This window comes from Ptiloglossa arizonensis, chromosome 11, assembly GCF_051014685.1.
Source record: "Ptiloglossa arizonensis isolate GNS036 chromosome 11, iyPtiAriz1_principal, whole genome shotgun sequence".
NCBI lineage: Eukaryota > Metazoa > Arthropoda > Insecta > Hymenoptera > Colletidae > Ptiloglossa > Ptiloglossa arizonensis.
In genome coordinates, this window is record NC_135058.1 from 11,956,210 (window position 1) to 11,981,216 (window position 25,007).

Consider the following 25,007-nt stretch of genomic DNA (forward strand, 5'->3'; position numbering starts at 1 on the left):
CGCACAAATAAACCCTGTCGTTTCACAAATCCCGAACATACATTTTCTTCCTGCAGTCTACTACGCAAGGACGAGCTCAATGGACTGTAATACGCGAGTTAACCATATATAATGCTGGGTATCACGGGAAATAATGTGTAAGTGTTTCGACCGGTCACATTTTGTTTCTCGTCGATATCTAGAAGGAAGAAACACAGTATTCAAAACTGTGAACTGTAAACTAAGAAGAACTGATAAGATTATATGTTGTACATGTATTTTATATCCTTCATATTTCACTACGTATTCTTCGTATTCCCAGAATTAATATAATTTTCCATTTTTATACCGGAATAAATTCGTTGAAAGATAAACCACACAATGATATAACTAGTGAAAACGTATAATAAACACACTAAACTCTGCTCGATTAATTCTATTTGGTTCAACGTAATGTTACGCATTTATATAAGAAACATTCGAGGTCGTACGTAGTCTTTAATATTCGTCTTGCGTTTAACAATCTTATATCCAGATCCAAAGACGTAACTTGAATAAATAATTTTCAATAACCCAGAACGAATTTATCTCTATTTGAGTAACGACAAGTCCAATAAAAGGAACACGTCGACCCATAGAAACGGGAAAACACAGACGAGCTCCGAATCTCGGAAACGACTTATCCAAATCAAAATTATACCGACATCCCCCATGCTACGTAATAAATCATAGTCATCCCTCTCTACGAATGGAATAATTCATCCAACAGATCTTCCCATCCAACCTAACAGCTTTGTAGATAATCTCACGAAAGGAATAAAGGCGAGATAACAGCATAAATCCGACGGTACAACGAAACGATGAATTGAACACATTTGACGTTTATGGTTTCACGGAAGGAACGTTTCGCACGAAACAGAATATTACCCGATTAGTAACGCCACCGTAGAAGGAGCCAAGGGGCAAACAACTGCCTACGAAATAATTTAAAAAAATATTTCCGCTTTTTCATGCATCCGTAAAACCATCAATATTCATGACATTTTGTACACACCGATGAAAAACAAAAGAAGATTGAATTCAGCGTTATACATAGGTAATAGTTACTCGTTTATCTTTAAGGAAAATATTGTAATTGATATTTTACCAAGAAATAGATTTTATTGCTTCCTACGATTATATTGTGACCATTAAATGCGAGGTATTCCTCTCTGTTAATTTTCAATCAAATAGAAAAAATATTGACAGGGAGAAGATACCCCTACCCCGTGAAAAAATTTAAAAACCGTTCCCACTTTTTCAGGTATTAAAAAAAAATATCAATATTTACCGATGAAGAACAAAGAAAGATTAAATTTGCAATTTTAGAAAGACAATGAGTCTCGGTTGAGTTTTATTAAAATAAAAGCGCGTGTCTCTCGCTCTTATATTCTTTTTTCTGGCGGCATTGTATTCGATCGCCTCGTTTTCGGGCAAATCTGTTAAAAATTTCACGCTAAACGAAGCACAGAGAGTTATGCGGGAATAATTAATGTACTTTCGCTTCGTACATGATCTGATTACGACGCGAAGAAGCTTCGTAATTAACGCGGGACCGGGCGTTTAATTCGTTACATGTCGAGAGTCGGTTCTTTCTCGCGCATGCGCGGCAACGTGTCCGCTATCTGGACCGATTTATCCGATAACTTTTCCGCGATCCGATTTTCCCGCGAGGCTCGCTCGCGCGAACGATCCGCGCACGCTGGACTCGGTCCAATTAAAATCCCAACGTCCGATTACGTCAACGTAATCGCGAGCGGAACGGTATTCGAATTTCGATCAACACCGCGGCATTTTTTGTATCAGAATCTTCGTCGAGAGTCGCTCCATGGTACACGGAAAATCAATATTATCGAATATTAACTCAATTAATTCAAGCATGCTGCGAGTCGATGCTGTATACAGAAACGATCAAAAAGTATTGAGATTCTATCGACATATCGAGATGTACGTGTATACTAGTCAGCATTGCGCAATATACTACAAATTAGAAAAATATTTTCTCAATAATATCGAGACACTTATTTTTTAATTAGAGGAAATATCGACTCTTACTATAGCTTTGTACAAGTTTTTTATTACTATTATTATTTTCTAACCCTGCAATCAAGAGTGAGATTGCTTCCAGTTAATAATCTCTGTTCAATTCTTTGTCTTTTTAATCGGTTCCATTCTCAACGAATTAAGACCAATATTTAAACAACGATCTCTAGGTTATACACACGATGAATAATATTTTTGATAATACTTTACAAGGAATGAATAACATATCTTTAGGATTTCCTGACTGGTGAGCTCAACAAGTTTCCTTCACCTCCATCCTCCCCTAACCTTAGTTTTCCTAGGGTTAAGCGGCCGCCATAAGTTCCTGAGGATTACCAACTCGCTTAATCCGCAGTGTCGGGCAAACTTCGCTGTACTCGTCGTTGGCTACTCGGTGTCGTAATTATTTAATCAATATTGCTACCATTACATTTGCATCGATAATCCTGTTGCGTCTCGTTACGCCTTCGGTTTGCTTCCGCTTCCGAAAAGAAATACATCGCGTGCAACGCGAGTAAAATCGTTCCTTACCATTATACGTGATCCAGTTTTCCGTTAATTTGCGCGGGACTGTGAACACGAGCTGAATACGAGATTGCATCGAACACGCACGGTATGTCCTTTTCCGTTTGAATATTTTACTCTCTAGATCACTGGTTTGTAAACTTTATCGAAGGTACTTCGTTAGGAAAACGATGGAATTTTCGCGCATGAAATTTATAAACAAAGAAATCCTGTTACAGTTCCGTTTAATTGATTCGATATCGTATTGCTTTTACCGAGAGAATTTTCTACTCACCGAACGAAAAAGATTATCCAAAGAAAAACTTTGACTAAATGAAATGCTTGCGAAACGCTTCGATAAGTAAATTATAAAAAGAGTAACAATACAACGGTACTAATTTTGATGTACCACATGCAAAGCAATTCTCACCTTTAAAGAGATTAAAATAATAATAAAGAAAGAAAATGATACAATAATTCTAGTGTATTAATACAAATAAGTATTTAACTCATCTACATTTTTCTGCATTAAAAATTGCCAGCCGCTCCCATTGGACTTCCACTCCCTAGAGATCACGTCCCTACTATGGGAAACATTGCTCCAAATACTACCGTGACTAATTTCGTCTCGAATTTTTTTCACAAAAAGCCACCATGCGCGACAAATTTTCGGGAATTTGGTTCGTGATTGCACACCTCGTTCCGCGCGGAAAAAAGAACGGTCGGTTTCGAAGGTTACTTCGGTAGAGAAAAAAAAGGCGGCACAATAGCTTCGTACTCGGTCGCATTAATTGCAGAGCCTGAATCGAGGCGCAAAGTAGGTTTCGTTCTAAAAAAATATAGGACGGAACATTGTATGGAGAACTGTCTCGACGAACAGTCCAGGAAAGACGTACTTCCTGCTCGCTCGTATCTTTAATTGCGGAACTTGGAACGGAGTAACGGATTAGTTATTCACGATTTTCCCACGCGTGTGAATCTTTCCGCGGACGAGCCGACGGGGTGAGACGATGTGTGACGTACAGGGTGAGTAATCTAACTTGACCTTAAACTACTGTTCTTTCCATGGAAAACCGCTTCGTACGAAAATAGCACGGAATCGAGGACTTCTTTTGCCACAATTGGTTATCATTTTGTTATTTTATCGAGGTACGAAGATCATCTGGTGACAGTACGTTGATTATTTTATTCCGTGACAATTTTAACGCAATTTTTGTTTCAAACATTTTTCTACAGAATCGACAGTTTGCAGATACTTTAAAATCGTAGAGATCTCTTTGACTCGCATTTTGCAATATTGCCATTAGTATATTATATTAACTTTTCGGAGATCTAAGTTTTGAAGGTTATGTTTTGAAAGATTCAGGAATCATCGATGGGTTTTTAAAATACTATACGTCTTAAGGAGATAACTTTCGAGGTACAAATATTATCCATGAAGTTGCATCGATAAAGAATTATATTTTGAAGGTTATGTTGTTCAAGGTTATAATTTTTGTAGGTCACTTAGAATATTTTCCAAGGTTCAAAGATAATCGATGTTTTCTTTAACGAGAATTATAATTGTTGTTTATACTCACTCTTAGGGAGAAAGAATTTTAATCCATAAATATGTTTTCTGCATAATAATACAGATACGCCTACATTGTATCAAATTAAAGGAGGAACAATGATAAGTAAATAATAAAATGAAATAATTCCAGTTAAACTTCCATTACAATGGAATAAAGAGATTTAGGTATTTACATATTGTTGCAGAGGTAACCTCGAGTACGATAAATATTGATAAACAGAGTGTAGACGGTAATAAATGAAAATAATGAAAATAACGAACAAAAACGGAAACATGGAATAGCTTCACGAAAAAATGATGAACTTTAACGGTAATTTAGCTGAATACATATACTGCAACTTAAAGTCAGCAATTACTACCGGAAATTCAATTTCAATTCAATTGCTACTAATTTGATACGTAAAGTACGAATTCCAATTTATGTAAACCGTAACTAATTTGCGCAAGTATATAAATGTATATATTGCACATATTTAATTACAAACGAGCTAAGCACAATTGAAGCGCAATACAAAGAATGTTCCACCGTATTTATTTTCCGTCAATGAAGCTTGTACGTATATATCTTTAATTAAACCAGTAGAACGCGCTAATGGTTTTAACGTTTACCGCGCTACATCAAACGCGCGGGAGCGTTGCATCGATCGAATGCATCTTTCGATTGTGCATGCAATACGTTCAATCGATACCGACCTCTCGTACCGTCCAAAAACTACATTTACAATGCATGGGGGCCAATTAGCTACCATTTCCGTTACGACTCGCCTGATTTATGATAGACGACTAACATTCGAATTGCAAAACGCGACGCCGTCTATCGAACACGCGTTTCTGTCGTAACGAAATCTCATTCGTTGGATTTAACGACTGGAGAACCTTGTGGCGTACTTTGTTCGTTTTACGACGTTCTACATGACGTAAGTATAACATAATGTTTCTTTTTTGCAGTTTTCCCTCTATACAGGGTGTTCAAGATCTTCGTACTCGAGTCAACTGAAATGAAACGAAATAAAAATTAACCTCGAAGATAATTTTCAAGAAAACGAATGTCCTGATACCACCATGTTTTTTCACACTCGTATTTTACAATACTTTAAGGTAATCGATATTTTTTTAAACACGACTGCATTGATTTAAATATTAATATTGAAAAACTAATTTAGATTTTCTAAAATAAGGAAATATATATATATTTTTTTTTCTTTCAACGTCGATACCCCATAGACTCCCATCGTCGAAGACGAAGATATTTAAAAACCGTTGAAGACTTTGAGATACGTGGTTGTAATTTTTCGGTTAGACGTTACACATAGTTAAATCGTTGTAATAATAAGCTACGATTGAAAAAATCATCGACGCACTTACGTAACATCAGCGATGGATTTAAAAGAACGAACCAAACGATAATCGACGCCCGGGCAACGAACACGAGCCATTGGGACTCCCTGCCAGTTATGCAAGTTCGTTAGTGACGGATCAACAGTTCTATTTAAATTCCGTTTATTAACAGTGCCGGATCGAGCGGTTCGTTATATTGGCACGCCTTTGCATTATCGACAGAACGTCACGTACAGCGTCGCGTGCACGGAGTGAACACCTTCCGAGCGAACATTTAACCCCTTCCCTTGCGATTTAATTCGAGACTGTGTGCGCCACGGACACTGAATTCCTCACGTGTCGAAGCGTACGTCTATCTGCTTTCGCCGATCGTGAGAAGAAAGTTTAAAAAATGATTTTCAAAAGCACACATCGCGTACATCCTCGCGTACACGTTGAACGATAAATATTTCAACGTTTCAGTTTTAATCCTCGCGAGACTTCCACGAAACGAAGGAACTGTACGTAAAAACATTTTATTTACTTATTTTACGTTCCTCTTGCATATTGCAATAACGCGGTACGAAAATATGGCAAAGAATAAAAATGTTTAAGGGAAAAAGTGTGACGAAGTTCTGTTACAGAATCCAACCTCGAAGAAACTTTTCAAAACTACTGAAAACCACAGACCGCGTAGAATGGAAATAGGAGAAAATAATATACAAGTAACGAGTTTAAAATACAAAGTAATTCGACAGACGTTAAGAAATACGAAGAACATAGAAGCTAATTTCCGAGAAACGATTCGAAAGCATCGAAATGGAATGGAAATAGGAAAGCATAACGCACGTTAATGAAATTTAGATAAAAAATAATCGAATAGACCAAATTTGATTCGACTAAAAGACGACGAATGAAATGAACGGCGAGCAATTTATTCGCGACGTTTATTCGATTTAGCGGTGAAATTTTTATTTGTTCATCGTGAAATGTGTCACTCGACAAATTTTAATTCTTGTTCAACGAGTAACGGGTACGAGTTTGTATTTTTATTTCTCTTTCGGGAACTTTTATCGAGACCAAAATTTTGCATTCTCCGTGTCGAAGAAATAGGTTTGCTGATTATGAATATCAATTTACGAACGACGATGTACAGCAACTGGTACCACGAACCACTGATTGTAATTTGATGTTACAAGATTAGGGGCTAATTTCTCCAGACGATACATCGTTGACGGAAAATGAGAAATAAATGTTAATAAATCATTCTCGACGGATTAAGTAATCCCGATCTCCGACGACGACGTTCGAGTCGTTGGTCGCTTAAGTGTGACTCCGTTGATTGGACCTCGGGATACAAAATTACTTGGGCGAATCGATACACCGTGGGGTGGTTCTAAAGTTTCATCTGACTCTGTAACGCGCGGTTAATGTGTGCAGGTCTCGTATGACAAGTATCGATTGGTACTCCCGACCATTAAACAATTTCAGTCGGTCCGCGCGACAGGCTTGCATCACTAATAACTATTAGTTTGAACGGCGTCCTTTCCGTGATCGTATTAAAAACTTCTATTTCTACGGCACGCGGCACAGGCATGCGGCACGGCCGTTGATGGGCTTCATTATTAAACGCATCTCATTACGACAGTCCACCGTGACATTTAGAATTAATTCATCGAGACTGTCTACAAATACTGGCAACAGTTTTTGATCAATCGAATTAACACGGTCCCTCGAAAGGTTATTCGTAAATTGAGAATAAAGAATGAGGAGCGGGAGCCACTCCACTTAGTTTCGTTTGAACGAACTTTTATTCGTGTGTCGCGAATCAAGTTTCAAGTAAATAAAACTTTCATCCGGATACAGGTTAATTCGAATAAAGTTTCATCCGGAGGAAAGTTTATTCGTGGCTCGCGAACGTTGTTCGTTATAAGATGAAAATGTTTTCTAAACGAGAGGATAACGAGTTATTCGAACCGTTTAAACGAATCTAAATTTCTTCGAATGAAAAAATTCGCTTTCTTCGAACGAAATGGTAACACGATCGATTTGTTCGAATTTCTGTTCAGCTGTTGTTGTGGATTAAATAAAGCTAATGTAATAAGATTGTAATTCGAAACATGGTGTAAATGTCTATTTGAGAATAGATTCCACGGAGTCGATAATTGTTCGAGGATATTGGAGCAAAATGATTTTTCTTTTTTTTCATCGAAATTCAAGTTTGCCGCGTTGTTATGGTAATTGTTTCCAGTAGTTCCACCTGATGCGATCCCTACCTCCTTTCGATACGGAAACACTCTCGCCACTCAGCAACGATAATAAATAGTCTCGTTTGCTTACAAAATATTGTACCAACGAATGTTAAATGGGAACAGTGAGAAATGGTGTTCGATCGTCCCAAGTTGCGGAGGTAAATTTCCAAGCTCTGTTATTAACATTTGCTTGATACGGTAAAATTAATATCATAATAGTTTGTGTTGTATTCACACGCACGTGGTGCAATTTCGTCGCGCCGAGACAATGGTTTTCGCGCATCAGCATTGAAATATTTTTCTCGCGATAAATCCCTTGATATTTTGCAAATGAACGAACAGATTTATTATTGTGTTAATATTTTGTTCAATTAAGGTCAACTGTTTCGTTCTATTTCGTTCACAATAGCGTGTCTACCTCTAATACATACATACATATGCAAATAAGGGTCGCTGCAGTCATGTCGACTCGTTTGATCAAATACCTTTTTTTTTGCGAGCAGTTTAAAAAAATACGAAAAAGAAAACAAACCGTCAGAAATTGCATGCCATTTTCACGTCTCTAGCATAAAAAGGAAGGCTTTTGTTAAATTCTTTGGATTTTCAGCTACGAGAAAATAAATAACGTGCATGGATTCATAATAAACAATGTCACATAGGTAGTATCGTAACGTTAACGTAACATCGTGTAAAATTATTTTGATAATATTTTTTCAATAATTATGGACCGAATTAAATACTGGTACTCTGAAGTACGGTGCGACGATAAAGGGTTAAGTAGTACGAACTTAAATTTAGCCAGTGCACGTGGCGTTTACGGCAAACAATTCTAAAAGGAATTTCTACCTTGACAAAGCTAATAATTTTGTTAACAAAGAATTACCAATAGGTCTCCTTGTAGTTTCAAGTACCTTAGAAAATTTTAACCGCGATAATTCGTTGCGATCCGTCTGTCTCACACGACACGCTCTGCAAGCAGGTGTGACTTGTTTACTGGTACTTAACTTACTTAGAGCTAATCCCCTTAATTGGCGAGCACGTGTCTTTCACGACGAGTAATTCTGGGGCGAACTCTATACTTCCACTGGAATGGTACTTCGTCGGACAGAATTTTCAATAAGTTTTTTTTCCAATTTGCAACTCTTGGAGTCTCGTAGCAGCAATAATTTAATCCTTAGTGGGTCGTGTTTTCTCGGATCATAGACTACCAACAGGTGCGACTTATTTTGCTACTTCATTTGGACCTAACCTCTTTAACCGGACAAGCGTGAAGCACGTGACTCGCGACAAATAACTGCAAAGTAAATTCTATACTTCCATGTAAGTAATGTTTCATTAAAAAAATATTGCCTAGTTCTTTTTTTTGTAATAACTGTTTTTAGATTTTACTGTTTAGAAATATACAAATTTTAAACGTATTATATAGTTTGTATCAGTTGACGATTCATTCGTGTCAAACGTTACAACGCTGTACGGAAACGCTGAAATGTGCAACGTATTAGTTTACATTAAGGTCATGACATTGTAGTCCAATTTCTATTTTGATCAATTGCAACGCTATGCGATAGAAATACATGTTCCCTTTAAACGCGTTAAAAAGACTTAAAAATTTTTTAAACTAGGAATTGCAAAATATTCTCTTCAAATATTGTCTCTAAATAAATTTCCGTAACAATAAAAATAAAAAATGAAAGATTTTTCCTCAGAAAATGAATCGAAAATATAGAAACTTTTTCTTTTCCGAAAAAATTAATTTTATAAAGCCATATAATACGCGTGCTCGAATACGAACCGATCAAATCTAAATATGGACAACTGTTATTCTTCGTTGTAGATATATAAACGCCAACGCGCTCATAAAATGCATGTCCTTGTCATACATTTGCCTATATAACGCATAGGACTCTTAAAGTATTGGACGGAGCGATAAAGGCATTTAAATAGGTTAACCCTCCAATTACTTTGAACATTATCGAGAATATATTCGAGTCGGTACACTCCTTACATGCGTCACGAAGTGTTTCCGTTGTAAGAGATAACGAAACCCATAAACAATATTAGTCTACACATCGAAACACCACAAAGGTACGTACAATTGGTCTAGAGTATTCAACACTGCTCGTGCCTTCGAGGCACAATTAGACTGCTGAAGGTTGTTTAGAAACCACGAAACTAGTAGCTGGTTTGGACGGGTAATTATCGTAAAAGCATTATCTCGTTGATTAAAACTCGTAAAAAAAAGCATCAATAACGAAAACGATCCTTTTATAACGTCCATGTTAAAAAGAGCGTCCCTGCAGACATGAGCTCCAAAATTTTTCCTAGAACCGTGCTGCGATCAGGTGTTAAAGTCTTAAACTGTTTAAAAGATCGTACTGAACGATCGCCGTAAAAGCGGTGGAATTAAATTAAAACGTCCAACGAAATAATCGTATTAGGTAAGAATTTAAATTTTTGCACAGTGTAACTTCATTAATCGTTACATTCTTGTTCTATAATTCCGTTGAATAATATTTTCAGCAGTACGGGATTAAACTTTGCGTTTATATTTTTAAACGAGTTCCGTTAAAACTAGAAACTCGATTTTTCTAACTTTTTTGCACCCTTACTCCCTCCATGAAGAACCACAGTTTAAAAGAGAATTAAATTACAATTTAAAGTCGACTCGACACTCGCAATTTTTGCGTTTAAAGCCAATTTGCGCAGAAATAGCTGGCCCGGAATCCTTAATACTCTCCTAGAATACTTTTATACTCATCCACCTCTAAATTTTCACCCCAATTCGAGTCCATTTCACTCCACACGTTTCTCTCTGCGAAAGCTTCCAAACTGCTTTTCGTTCCGAAGCTTTTAAATTCGTCACTTTGCGAACGGGGAGCTATTATCGTTATTCATATTCATTGTCTTTCCGCTATCATACAACCACCTCTAACCGCGTCGTCGTTATTTCGAATAAAGGGCCAGCACACGATCCTTCATCATCCTTGAACACGTTCGTCGAAGAGTATCTTAAAAATTCTAAGTTTCTTCAAATTGAACAAACGTTGCGAGAAGAAAAAACCGAAGCAACCGTACAGTGTTTTCGTCCGTTGGCCGTTATTCGAAATAATTTTCATTTAAGAATATTAAAGGCAACAACAAAATTTAGCGTGTGGTGTACGAGGTTCGACGTTTCCCGGAAAGGACGGAAAAAAAAAGGTTGTAAAAACCCTGTACCGGGACACGTGGTCCGCACAAGTACGCAGATATATCGCACGGTTGTCCCAGGCAACCCAGGGAAAAAGTCGCGGATGCAACGCCGCTACGGTCGGCATACAATGAACTCAAATCGATCGTCGGCTACACCAGTTGCGCCGCTGCACGCGTGTACCAGCGGTACGCATGCACAAATCCGGGCGCGAGAGGCGTCGAGATCACTCGATCGATGTTAACTGGGGACGGGGACAGGCGGGGGTGGAAGGCCGTTGGGAACAGGGAAAGTGGAGCGAGAGTGGGGGGGAGCTGGCGGACGATCAACGGGTGGGGCGGAGGTGTCGAAAATCAGTGGGGAACGCCGACAGCCGCCTCCCTTCGCAAGGATTCGCGGCCGAGCGCACGGGCGAACGCAGGCCCAGGGAGGAACAGGTCGACCTTGGGTGACCCCCGATCGAAGCGGTCCTTGAAATCCTTGCATCCTTATCGTGTGGTCGTCCCACGTGTCCGAAGCGGACGACGACGACGACGACGCTCGGGGAGCCGAGTAAGATCGAGACGTCGCGTCGCAGAACCGGGTCGCGGTACTACGCTGACTGGCGTATTGCGTGCAACAAGTTTCGGAGCTGGCCGAGGAAATATGCGCGACCTCGCGTCGTGTGACGCGACTGGAGATAAAAAGAAATTCAATAAGACAGGTAGAGGGAGAGAGAGAGAAAACATGGGAGAGACGGGGAGAGACAGGGAGAGACACGGAGAGACGGGGAGAGACAGGGAGAGACACGTAGAGACACGGAGAGGCACGGAGAGACAGGGAGAGACAGGGAGAGACAGGGAGGGACAGGGAGAGACAGGGAGAGACAGGGAGAGACAGGGAGAGACAGGGAGAGACAGTGAGAGACAGGGAGAGACAGGGAGAGACAGGGAGAGACAGGGAGAGACAGGGAGAGACTGGGAGAGACTGGGAGAGACAGCGAGAGACAGGGAGAGACAGGGAGAGACAGGGAGAGACACGGAGAGACACGGAGAGACAGGGAGAGACACGTAGAGACACGGAGAGACACGGAGAGACAGGGAGAGACAGGAAGAGACAGGGAGAGACAGGGAGAGACAGGGAGAGACAGGGAGAGACAGGGAGAGACAGGGAGAGACAGGGAGAGACAGGGAGAGACAGGGAGAGACAGGGAGAGACACGTAGAGACACGAAGAGAGAGGGAGAGGCAGGGAGAGACACGGAGAGACACAGAGAGACAGGGAGAGACAGGGAGAGACAGGGAGAGACACGTAGAGACACGGAGAGGCAGGGAGAGACTGGGAGAGACGGGGAGAGACAGGGAGAGACACGTAGAGACACTAAGAGACACGGAGAGACAGGGAGAGACAGGGAGAGACAGGGAGGGACAGCGAGAGACAGGGAGAGACAGGGAGAGACAGGGAGAGACACGTAGAGACACGAAGAGGGAGGGAGAGACAGGGAGAGACACGTAGAGACACGGAGAGGCAGGGAGAGACTGGGAGAGACGGGGAGAGACAGGGAGAGACAGGGAGAGACAGGGAGAGACAGGGAGAGACAGTGAGAGACAGGGAGAGACAGGGAGAGACAGGGAGAGACAGGGAGAGACAGGGAGAGACTGGGAGAGACAGGGAGAGACTGGGAGAGACTGGGAGAGACAGCGAGAGACAGGGAGAGACAGGGAGAGACACGGAGAGACACGGAGAGACACGGAGAGACAGGGAGAGACACGTAGAGACACGGAGAGACACGGAGAGACAGGGAGAGACAGGAAGAGACAGGGAGAGACAGGGAGAGACAGGGAGAGACAGGGAGAGACAGGGAGAGACAGGGAGAGACAGGGAGAGACAGGGAGAGACAGGGAGAGACAGGGAGAGACACGTAGAGACACGTAGAGACACGAAGAGAGAGGGAGAGGCAGGGAGAGACACGGAGAGACACAGAGAGACAGGGAGAGACAGGGAGAGACAGGGAGAGACACGTAGAGACACGGAGAGGCAGGGAGAGACTGGGAGAGACGGGGAGAGACAGGGAGAGACACGTAGAGACACTAAGAGACACGGAGAGACAGGGAGAGACAGGGAGAGACAGGGAGGGACAGCGAGAGACAGGGAGAGACAGGGAGAGACAGGGAGAGACACGTAGAGACACGAAGAGGGAGGGAGAGACAGGGAGAGACACGTAGAGACACGGAGAGGCAGGGAGAGACTGGGAGAGACGGGGAGAGACAGGGAGAGACAGGGAGAGACAGGGAGAGACAGGGAGAGAAAGGGAGAGACAGGGAGAGACAGTGAGAGACAGGGAGAGACAGGGAGAGACAGGGAGAGACAGGGAGAGACAGGGAGAGACTGGGAGAGACTGGGAGAGACAGCGAGAGACAGGGAGAGACAGGGAGAGACACGGAGAGACACGGAGAGACACGGAGAGACACGGAGAGACAGGGAGAGACACGTAGAGACACGGAGAGACACGGAGAGACAGGGAGGGAAAGAGAGCCGCCCCGTATCGACAGAGGATGTCGAGATGTATATGTATATACATATATTTTTTTTTAAAGGAGGACACCGAAAGCCGTGAAGCTCGCGAGAAATGTCCTATTTAATAAATCCGTCTTTCTATCCTCGGGGAGCTATTTTCGTCCTCCGAGAGCGAACTTGCCCGACGAATTCCAGCCACGAGGTGTCGGGCGAAGCTTCTGTTCTATTAACTTGTTGTTACCGACCCTAAATCACCGGATTAACAAGGGGACAGCTGTCTCGGCGGAGATTTGAGTGATATTCGGAGGGATGAGGTCAAACGATGACGTCCCGTGGTACATCTCGTTTCAATGGGGTAGTTTTCGGGTACGATTCAGAGTTGGAGTACAAAAGTCTTTTTATCCGAGCGTTTCGCCCGACCAAGTGCTCGTTGGACGAGTGCGAAGGATTTACGAGTGCGCGAAATTGAATCTCGAGGGCGGTAATTAAGCCAAACGCGACGAGGGTGAGCCTGATTAAAAAATAAATCGAAGAGAATGATAATAAGTAAACGTCCCGATACATCGAGCTAACCAAATTGTTAATGTACTCTGCAACTTGGAAACTACGTAACAAGTAAAACCTATAATGTCGATCGTTAAGGAACTGTTTAATTATTTCCGAATGAGACCTTCGTCACGAACCGAAACATCGATGAGATAAATAAATTACCCTAACAGTTGCTCTCAGAACCGTTCAGGAAGTTCGCTGTTTGTCCGATTTGTATTATTAATTGTGCTTTTCGAGTTTCGTGTTTGAATTCCAACGTAGCTTTACGGAACGGTTGTCCAACGTTCGACGGTCTTATCGGTCACCGTGATTAGGAAGCGCCCTTTTTCCATTACTCGCTTACGTTAGCGAGCTCGCGTGCCGTATCCACCGCGTTATATAAAGTATGATGTTCGATCGCGTAACGTGCTCGGCGAGGTGGGCAATCGTTCAGGACACATTCACACACACGCGCGCGTACACTCGGAATTTAAAAATATGGCCTATGGAAGATGACAGTAGCTGGTAAAATAAAAAAAACGAAAAGGTGTTACAGTAGGCGCAACAATTTGGGCGCAGTTCAAACACCCGAGTTGCTCGTCGAGTTTCAAGGACGTGCACGTGCCAGAATCGCATTGCGCCCGCGTTCCAGGAACTTTGCTCGTCGCGAAAACACGAACTGTTTGCAAACACTTCCATATAGTGTCGATAAAAAGAATGTCCTTCGACAAGAAGGGAAACTGCAGGTTCTATCGGAATATTATAGAGTGAAAGCGATCAGGGCAGGACAATGAATGACACAACTGTCTAAAAAGGTAAGTATATGAATAATAATGACAACAATATGGCTTTGCCCGTGTGACGTTTAGAATATAAAACCGAAGCGCCGTGTTAAAGAATAACGCGTAGATGTAGATATAAATATACATTCACGGTATAAATGCAAGGTGTTTATATATTGCTATTAACCTAACCTCTAAAACCCACGTAGTATAAAAATAAAGTAAAATAACATAAAATGGAATGTGAGAGAGAGAGAGAGAGAGAGAAGTAAATATATAAATACAAAAAACTCGAGTATAAAGCTTTGATAAATTAAAGAAGAGTTGAAGTATTTGAGCGTGATAAATATATAGTTGAACTTGGTCGTAACGAGCAGCACCGTGATCGATAAAATTTCATCGTTATAACCATTACTCACGGTAGCGATAATTAGTTATATCTATCTCTCTTTTCTTTTTTTAATTTTTAATAATTTTATAGAGAGACAGATTCGGGAAATGAAAGAACTGTTGAAAAAGGGCAAATAATTCGGTACAATACTTTATTATTAAACACTATTTATTTCTACGTAAATTGAAAGTATTGCATTTAACACCGAGAACAATTTATTTCTCCGCAATTAACAACTAACCGATAGAGAACACAATTTCAAGCTTATCGAGGCAGGCAACTATTCCAGCGATTGCAGTCTTTGATACCCGTTTAATTACATTTGTAATTTATCAGAAATAAAAGAAGCGATGGTAACACTCGACAAACAGTCTGCACGTCAAACGTAATTAGTAACTCTTTTGGGTTAAAATACGATGAGTAGTAGAATTAATGATCCGGTAAAATATTTGCAAAGAAAGATAATTTATTAGGTAGGAAACTAATTACTACGGTACATTTCCATTTGTATTATAGTATATTTCATCTTCAACTTCGTAGCAATTATTCCAAAACGTAATTGCTCCCATTAATCATCAAAACGATTTTGTTTTTAACAATAATCGAAACAATGGATTCATAGCCAATTGGAATAATAATTCATAATTCTATTAAAACAAATAGTTACGTCGTTGTCTTGTCGAGATTTCAATGGCGTTTGACGTTTGATCCTCTCCTCAGTTCATAAATCAATTCGTATCGTGTTTAATGTCGTCGTAAAATAATACGATGTACATTTTCATACGATGACGTATTTCTCGCTACATCGTATCGTTTCGAAAACACATTCCAAGCGATCGAAACCCTAACGATTATTTAATCACATTTTTCATATTTCCACGTTCAACAAATACGTTCTCGTAAATAACTTATTGTCCTTATATTATCGAGGAAAATATGCTTCTGTAGTTGCGTTACCAAAATTTCTTTTTAGAACATTTTGAAATCTTGCTTTCATAATCCGGAGAAAAACTTGCACCTGTTATGCACTTGAGAAATTACATTTCCTCTAAGTGCAGATCTGTGTTTCATTATTTTGTTTGCGTTACAGATACTCGTTCAATAGCCAAGAAGAGTCATAAGAAAGTAGACTATATCTATTGCAATATATTCAAAATATCATGGTATTAATTTGGTTCGAATTTGGTTAGAATTATTATACAATAAAACCTCCGTTACATGAACTAATTGGGAGACAGAAGTGTTCGCATAAGAGGATTTTCACCTAGTAAATTGGCTAACGCTCAATTAGATGAAATCTAATACCTGAAACGAAATGAAATAAAACGGATAAAATTTGTTTATAGACAACCTCGTATAGTTTACAAAGCAGGATACTCGTATAATAGAACGTTCACGGAGCATAACATTTGTATAATAGAACATTCTCAAACAATATGTACAATAGAAAATTACAAACCATTCACTCCGTACAATGGAATGTTCACAAAGCAGTTTGTATAATAGAGCGTTTGCAAAGCAAAATATTTCCATAGTGTAACGTTCACGAAACAAAATCTTCCCATAATATAACCTTCGAACATATTCTGTAAGTTTCTCAATTTGCGTTAAATTTGCGAGGACAAGTATTTCTCTTCGTCAATTATTAAAAACGAACAAGCTCTCACTTTTCCAAACCCTTTCTTTCCTGGTCACCCTGTACAACGTTCGCAATACACTCGGTTCGACCGTATCGGTAATTTCCCTCGGTTCTTGTTTCATTTTGCATTCTCCGAATTGCTAAATTTTCGCTCGCGAGAAGAAACACGCAATATCGACGATGTTCAAAACAAAGAAAAACGAACAAACGGTGATTTTGTGATTTTTGTCGGCTTCTCCGTTCGGTCGTGGAACGCGACGAAGGAAGGGTAGGGCACGGGCGAGGGAGAAACGCGGGCGAATATCGAAAGGGAAAAACTGGCAGGCACAAAAAGGATGCATTATCGGGCACGGGTAGCCAGCCGAGACCTTCACCGAGACCCAGTTGCTCGACATTGCCCCTGTGTGTTGCGCCTGGCGCACCCCGCCCCTGCCGTCACCTCCGCTGCCGCCGCCGCCGCCGCCACCACCGCCACTGCCTGGCGTCACAGCACCGGCGAACGCGTGAGTAGCGGGCAGAGGCAACCGAAGCAACCAACCACCCCTCTACCTACCGTGCCCGATCGGACACGCCGAGCTGGTCCGCCGCCCCGTCCTAGCCAGCGTTCACCCTGGCCTAGGGATTGCCTTGCTTCCCCGTTACCGTCACGCGTTGCCCGGCGCAAGGAACGGGACGCGGGGTAGGAAGACCAGGGGGGTAGGATATACGCGAGGGTCAAGGAGGGAAGAGCAGGATGGAGGGCTCAAGGGAGACGCGGCGGACGCAGGCGCGAACGCAGACGCAATAAGTCGGCGAAACGGCGCCGAGCATTCCGACGACGGCAGACAACGCGGCACGATCAAGCCGAGGTAATCGTCGGTGCTACGATCTCATTGCGTCGCATACTCTTTCAGCGTGTAGAACCATTCGACGAACGGTGATCAATTCGACGAACAATCGTATCACGATCGAGGAACCATGGGAGTGATGAAGACCCCGTACGAGAGCGTCCTCGAGGAGACGGTTGTCCCGAGCGAGCAGGCCAACTACTCCGTGCAGGGTCCCGCCGGTAAGTTTTCAATCGTGACCCCTCCACCCAACCCCACCTCCGCCGCCCCCTTTGAAAAGTGTGCGATTCGAATCTTCGAAACACCGAAAAACCCGTGCGTGTCGTCGACAGGGTGTACGAGAGTACAGTGCGTCGCGAACGGAGACGCGATCGATCGTTGAATCGTATTCATCGAATCGCGATCGCGTTCGAAACTCTCGCAGGACCGCGGACGGGCTTAATCGCGGGACGAGAATTTAAAGGCGATGTGGCTGGCCGCCCACACGAGCCACTGCTAACAGGTGTTCGAAGATACAGATATACCGGCAGCCGCGGTTCTATATACGGTTGCGCTCGCGGCGTAACCGAGCCTCGAGCGACTTTGCTCTCGGAATTATTAAGGATTTGCCCCCTAAACCTTCGCCCACCCCACCCCACACCCCGCGCCCCTAGATCCTTCGCGTCTGGTGATTGTTACGCAGCCGTGGCACCGCGAAGGATTAAGATCGTCTATTAGCGGTCTGCGGTCTCGGTTTGGGAATCGGAGTTCGGTTTCTTCTGGTTTCGAGGATAGCTTCACGGGACTCGGAGGGAGGACATTAATCCTCGGGGCGAGAGGCCGAGGAGGGACGTTCTTTATTTTTACACGCGATCGGCAATCGATGACCTTGATTGGAAATTAATCGAACGAGCTGCTCGAGGGGATGGCCACGCACATGTTTACCTTTCGCGGACGCAGCGCCGGGGGAACTTAAAGTTGCTGATCGTTACACGGACCCGCGCGCTCTGGGTATCCCGGCTACGCTACCGAGTACTCGGGCTGATAACCGATCCTTCTATCCGACGATTATTCCGTCGCGTTCGTTGATTTTTCTATCGCCGTTTTTAGCGCCCGGGATTTTTATACTCGGAGAAAGAACCACGTAGCTCGCCGTCACGACAAGGTGACGGAGATCGATGGTTCCGGTAGACGGAATCGCGGATAGGATAAACGTGGCTCGAACATCGTAATTATACTTTCAGTCGTCTCGGATTTATAGTTTCAGCCGCGTTTCGGCGTCATTCCGTTTCTTCGTTTTATCTTCGAGAATTTCTTCGAGGTGTCCCAAATAATTATCTGTCCCGACTTTACCGATTTCTCGAATTTTTCAGCCGTCATTTATACATAACACGAGTTACAGTTTGTTCGTTTGTAAATAATAATCTTTTCCAAGTTCGCCGATTTCTCGAATTTTCCAGGCTCGTTTAATTCGTCGATTTCTACACAATACTGCAATTGTTACAGTTTCCTTCACTTTCGAACATTTGATTGTATAGCAATGTTGTTACTAAATAATCATTTTTCTCACAGCTTTCCAGACACTTTGTATGTCCAGAAAATGCGAAAAGAAATATTTTTGAAACTTCTCTAGCGACCCTCTCAGCGGTTTCTGAATTTATTAGAAGACACATCCCCAGAGAAAGAGAAACTTTTTTTTGGTATCAATGGAACGAACATTTTTCTTCGCGGCTCCCTCGGATTACAAGATACATTTCGTTTTCGGGAACATCGTTCTGAGTTACCGTATCATCGCGAGACCGTAGAAGTTCGGTTCGAAAGGATCTCGACGACCAACTAGCTCGCAAGATGTTCGTCGTTCGAACATTGGACGTTTTATCGGCAACCCTTTTTTGACGTACGCTCTTTAAGTTCGAGCCCGTGAGTGACGAATCACCGTTTCCATCCGAAGTTTACATCCGCGCGCCACGATACATCACACGGTGTTTCAAAACAACGCATCGAAAGCAATAAACGTGTGGGCGTCGCGTTTATCGTGAAAGTGACACGCACCGATTCTATTTATATTAACGAAGAATCGATACCGCGCGCGGTTACAAACTTTTTAAAGGAGCAATCGCGTTTAAATCACGAAGCCGGGGGAAAGAAAAGCTCCACGGTGTGTTTCGCGCAGGAAGTTCCGTTGGATCGCGTTACTTCTGTTTACAGACTCGCGGAGATGGTTGTTCTAAACCTGTAGCCGCCATTTTTGTCATACTTACCGCGACCTAAATAAAACGGAGTAAATATCTCGATCATCGCCGCGTCCTTTCTCGCTCGTCGTCTCGAACGATTTGCAATATTTCTTCTCGAATTACGATATAAAAAGACAGAATACCCAACGGACTGCAAACAATGTCACTACTTTTCCTGCAAAGATAATTAATTTGTACTCGAATCCTCGAAGAACGAGTCACCGATGCCCGAGTAATCGACAACAGGTGTCCCGGGGTTGTCGTCGAGTCTACGCACGAATGTCGAAAAATTTCACGAAACACGTAAACGGTTAACAAAATTGTACAATTTTTCACAAATTGGACGCATACAGAAGTAAGCATCGGGTAATGTATTCCCCTCTTGAATTCACAGATACGTGTAACAAGAGTACCATAAACTCTGGAGCTTCGCGCGGTAATTACAATCAACGAAATTGATCAAGTTCGAGGTATCGTTTGTACGAAACGTTCGCCGCCCGGAGCGAACGGAAAATTGGAATAAAATTCGTCCCGGTGAGGACGTTTCTCGTTTCGTTGGTTGTTGTTTTTTTTTTTTGTTTTGTTTTTTTCGATGTAACGTAATTTCCCGTTTGTTTTCAAGGGAAACGCGAAAAAGGTAAACGAGAATACGGGTGCTCCCGGCGAAAGGAGCAAAACCGACGTCATATTAAAGACGCGGAACAATGTGGTACAATCGTCCTTGGCCTCGTAAGAGCGCCTACGGCTCGATAGGGAAACTCATAGCCCGCTGGAAACAGCGAATTTTAAGCGTGCGCTCTCACACGGAAATATTAACGCGGGGGGTAGCGGGGGCGGTGGGTTGGGTGGTTGGTTGGTTGATAACTCGACGGGAGACACCGTGAGTCTTTGATCCTCTTAAATTTTCGAAACCACTCCGGGTAATTCAGAGCGCAAACATTTTCCTTTTTCCCCCATCTTGTATTACCACGTTTCTCTCAGTTCCATCCAAATACCACTAAACGCGTTTTTGCGAAGCTTGGCGAAGAATAAAAATTTTATTTCGCTCGAAACGAATACCGACCGGGAAGGAGTTCATTGGACATTCATTTATGCTTCCACGTTGCCGGATATTTTATACGTTGCATTGTTTTTTCCCCCATCGGTCTATCTGCAATATATATACACATACTCATACACACGTCCACGTTACCGAATTATTACCATATATAGGCGCATTTGAAAGTCAACCAGGCTGATTGATTCGCCGCTTTTATCGGTATTATGAGAACGTAGACGCTCGCGTGTAAATAATTCAATGGGCATCGAGGCGGCCGTAAATATCGAGCCGTCTTTCGATTTTTGTCATCCCGTTTGGTGGACGAGAGACGGATCGGGGGAGCCTAATTTTTCGCGTTCTCCATTCGTGCAAAAATTTCTAATTGGCGTCCCGCTGTGTCGCTCGGCTAACGTCAAACGAGCCAATTCCACTAAATTGGCCCTTTGACGTGCGCATTTACGACCAAGTTATTTTCGAACCAAAGCAGCTTCCGTAGCTTCCGCTGCGCGAGCACGAAACGGTCAAGGACTAGTATCGCATTCGGTTCCGAAGCCGAGAGCCGCGCATCCAGTATACCTGGAAATGAGCATATTGTTGAGAACTATGCGTTCCCCGCGTCTAAGGGGACTCAATTAACGACACCGATTAATTCTACCCTTGACACCGCGGCCTAATGGACTCGAGACTTACAAATATTCTTGCGCCCCCCGCGATGCATATTTAGCAACGGGATGACGTTATGGGAGTCGACGAGCTGCAATTCACGCACACCTTTTTCTTCGATACGATACGCTATAGCGGTCGATGATAAGACACACTGTGGACAACGTTCTTCGAAATTTGTCTCAGTAAGGGTTTGACCAAGAGTTTCGTGAAAAATTGTAATAAATAAATGAGAAGATAAAATTTGTACAAGAGTTGGTTGTATATCGGTTTCATTTTTCGTATTATTACAATTTGGTTACTCATAGACCAGCATCGAGATATGGCTAGATGAATCGCGAAAGAAAATAAGAGACAGTTTCGTGTTGAGAAACTAGTGTTCCATTTTATACGCGCGTCGTTGGAGTGACGAAAAAAATAAGACCGTGGACAGATAAACCTTATCGTATCGTACAATTTCTTTCTCTGGAATTTTTTTTGCCGCTTGCAATCGCAAAGGAGATAGGACTCGTCCCGAGTGCGTGACTCACCCTATGCATACCAGCGCCTACATCGTCTGCCACCGCCCACCACTTTCCTGTCGCTTAAACAATTTTCCGAAGGAGACAACTTTTCCGAATAAAGCTGTTCAAGACACATTTTTAACCCCTCGTTTCGCGCGTACTATTTTTAGACAGAGGAATCACGGAAAATGTAACAATAACATTATTTCCTGCTTTTAACACAACGGAGTATCGGGTTTCGAACTCCGTAAATATCTCGATTGCTTTCGATGACGTTAAAAATGAGGGATCGAATGCAACAATGGAGAAAATTTGTTCCCTTAAAGTTAGCGTCAAAGGAGAAGTGTAATATTTGATTACAAACAATGCACATGTTCAACATTTTGCTGCGAGCGAACGATCTAAGTAGACATCGTAAAAGTCTCCACTACTCCTCGTAAGGAATACAGCGGAATAAATTAATTTTCAATATTTGCCAAGAATTTAAAATTACAAAGACGATCTTAATTTTCTTACGCTAAAAACTACGCGTCGTTTCATTTTGCGGAAAAGTCTCAAGAAGATTTCAACAATGCAGAAAACAGTCAAGCCCGAAGATACACGAGGTCGGAACTTAAAGACCTAAAGGGAATCTAAATAGTAATAGGTATATGGAAAGTGGAGTAAAGTGACACAGCTTTGGGACCATACCCGCTGCCCAACCCTATTTCCAGCGTGCGCAATATCAAATCCCCATTAGGGTCTCTTATCTATTATCACGCAGAACCTTGAACATTACCACATTATACCTCGATAAATTTATCTCAACACTTCCGTACGATACAAACAAACCTATAGTTTTCCAACGAAAACAATTAAGATCACTTTTGAAAATATATCTCAAATTCAATTAGATTTAAAAAGGAAATCGAGTCGTCTGTTCCCCTTTAAAATTAATCGAGCACGTCTCTCTTTCATCAAATTCCTTACTCGATCGAAAACAAACCCATACCGATAACCCGGTCACCCTGTATGCAGCGCTATGCCATAAGGGGTTGAAATTCGTATCTAAAATACCAGGCTTCTACACAATAGGAATACGAAACCTTACATAGGCGCAAGTATTGTTATTCCAACGGTGATCGTTTCTGATCGCTATAGTTGTGTCAAGTAGGCTAGGTGTTTCTAGCTCGACCCGAGAAATCGGTCGTTCGTCGTACATTTAATATTTCAAACGAGTGGAACAAAACGCAAACATAGTCACGAGCCTATTATCGAAATCTTGCTTCGTTGGGGACCAACAGCTACGTGCAGGACATTAGCACGGGCGGATCATTGGATTACAGGAATTCCGGAATCCTGGTTGACTAAATATTGTCGTTGATACGGGGATGCGGATATTAATTAATAGCTAACCCGTCGGCCGAAACTTCGAGGTCCTCGAGGGTTACGTGTCGTCTCGCAAGAGAGGCTTATCAAGCGTCCTCTTTGTACAACCGAAGAGAATGTCTCTGGATGGAATTCGGATCGAACGATAACGATTTTTATAAAAGTGTCCATTTTCTCGCGATTTCCGTACAACGTGGTCAAATGCCTGGTATTTCTATCGTAAGGAGTATTTCAATCTATGGGGGAGAAGACTTCTAGACATCCAGAGAAGAATTACCTACAAGGGGACTCTCAATACTGATGCATGGAATTCAGATTAAACGATCAGAATTTTCCAAAAAGGATATTCCACTATTTTCAAGGATTCCTGTACGACATGGACAAACAGTGTGACAAACGCCTGGCATTGCTGTAATAAAAAATAATTTATGGGAGAGAAGACTTCTAGATCTCTAGCGAAGAATTACTATTCATCCAAGGGGACTGTCAGTACTGATGCATGGAATTCGGATTAAACGATCAGAATTTTCGAAAAAGGATGTTCCACTATTTACGAGGATTTCTCTATGACGTGAACAAATAGTGTGACAAACGTTTGGCATTGCTGTTGTAAAAGAGAAATTTATGGGAGAGGAGACTCCTAGACCTCTAGCGAAGAACTACCCGCAAGGGTGCTATCGGTGCGATTTATGTACACGTGGACCTGTATGCTTGTCAAATTTCATTAAAATCAGGGAAGGTCGGTCCTAGACATCCCCCGTGTCGAGAACAGGCTTCGTGGAACGCTTATATAGTTTTCTGACTGCAATCACCGGTTTTGTTAGACTCGGTTGCAGTTTCCCCACCGGAAGATGTCGTATCGTCGTAGGTGAAGCATGGCTCAAATTTTCTAACACCACATGCGTCTGTCTCGCTGCTGGCTGATGTTTCGGTCGTGTCGAGTTGTTCGCTGCGTTTCCTCAAGAGGTCCATTATTTTATCGTCCAGCTCCTCCGGAGCGAGAACATCGTCTTGAAACTTTGTAATCACGTCCAGGATCGACTGCATCGTTTCCGTGAAATCGGGCTCGAACATCTTACCCTCTGGATTTTCCTTGAACAAGTACTCGGCCTGAAACAACGAGATCTCGGTAGGAACGAGGGACGACAGTATTCAGAAGTACGGTGAAATAATTCTATACGGACCCACTCCCACTCGCGATTACGAGCTCGAAGGCCGGCCAGTAGGCGGAAAGGTGTCTTAATCCTTAATCGACAGGGCGAGATAAATTTGACCTCGATTAAGAGAATAAGTTGAATATTCGTGAGCTGTACGAATAAATTCAAGCCGCTATTCGCGTTATCGCCGGATTACATAATCGAGGTTAGGTTTTATTAAAAGCACGTTAGGTGCGCCTCGCCTCTTACGCGATTAAGTACCTACATTTTGTTCTATTGGTTTTCATACCGCGTATGTGTGCCCTTGTACGCGAGCGATGAAGACGTTGAGTAAAATACAGCTGATCGGTAATTGTATTATATATGCAAGGTGTAACGTGATAGAAGTGACACGCTATAGGGATGAATGCAAGAATAAGAAATATACAGTAACGCAAATTCTAATTTTGTTCGATCGTTTATAAATAATGCTCTGTATTTATTATTCTAATATACTATTATTTTAATA

At 42.3% G+C, this 25,007-nt stretch overlaps 1 protein-coding gene across 1 annotated transcript in view; it reads left to right on the top strand.

Annotated features, from left to right (window-relative positions):
* The first annotated feature begins 17,555 nt into the window (after positions 1-17,555).
* LOC143152790 (synaptotagmin-10) overlaps positions 17,556-25,007 on the top strand; it is a 72,090-nt gene continuing 64,638 nt past the window's right edge. The window contains exon 1 of the mRNA XM_076323284.1: positions 17,556-17,777. Within this exon, the coding sequence (XP_076179399.1) occupies positions 17,687-17,777 (91 nt within the window). The 5' untranslated portion in view covers positions 17,556-17,686. The remainder of the gene's footprint in view (positions 17,778-25,007) is intronic.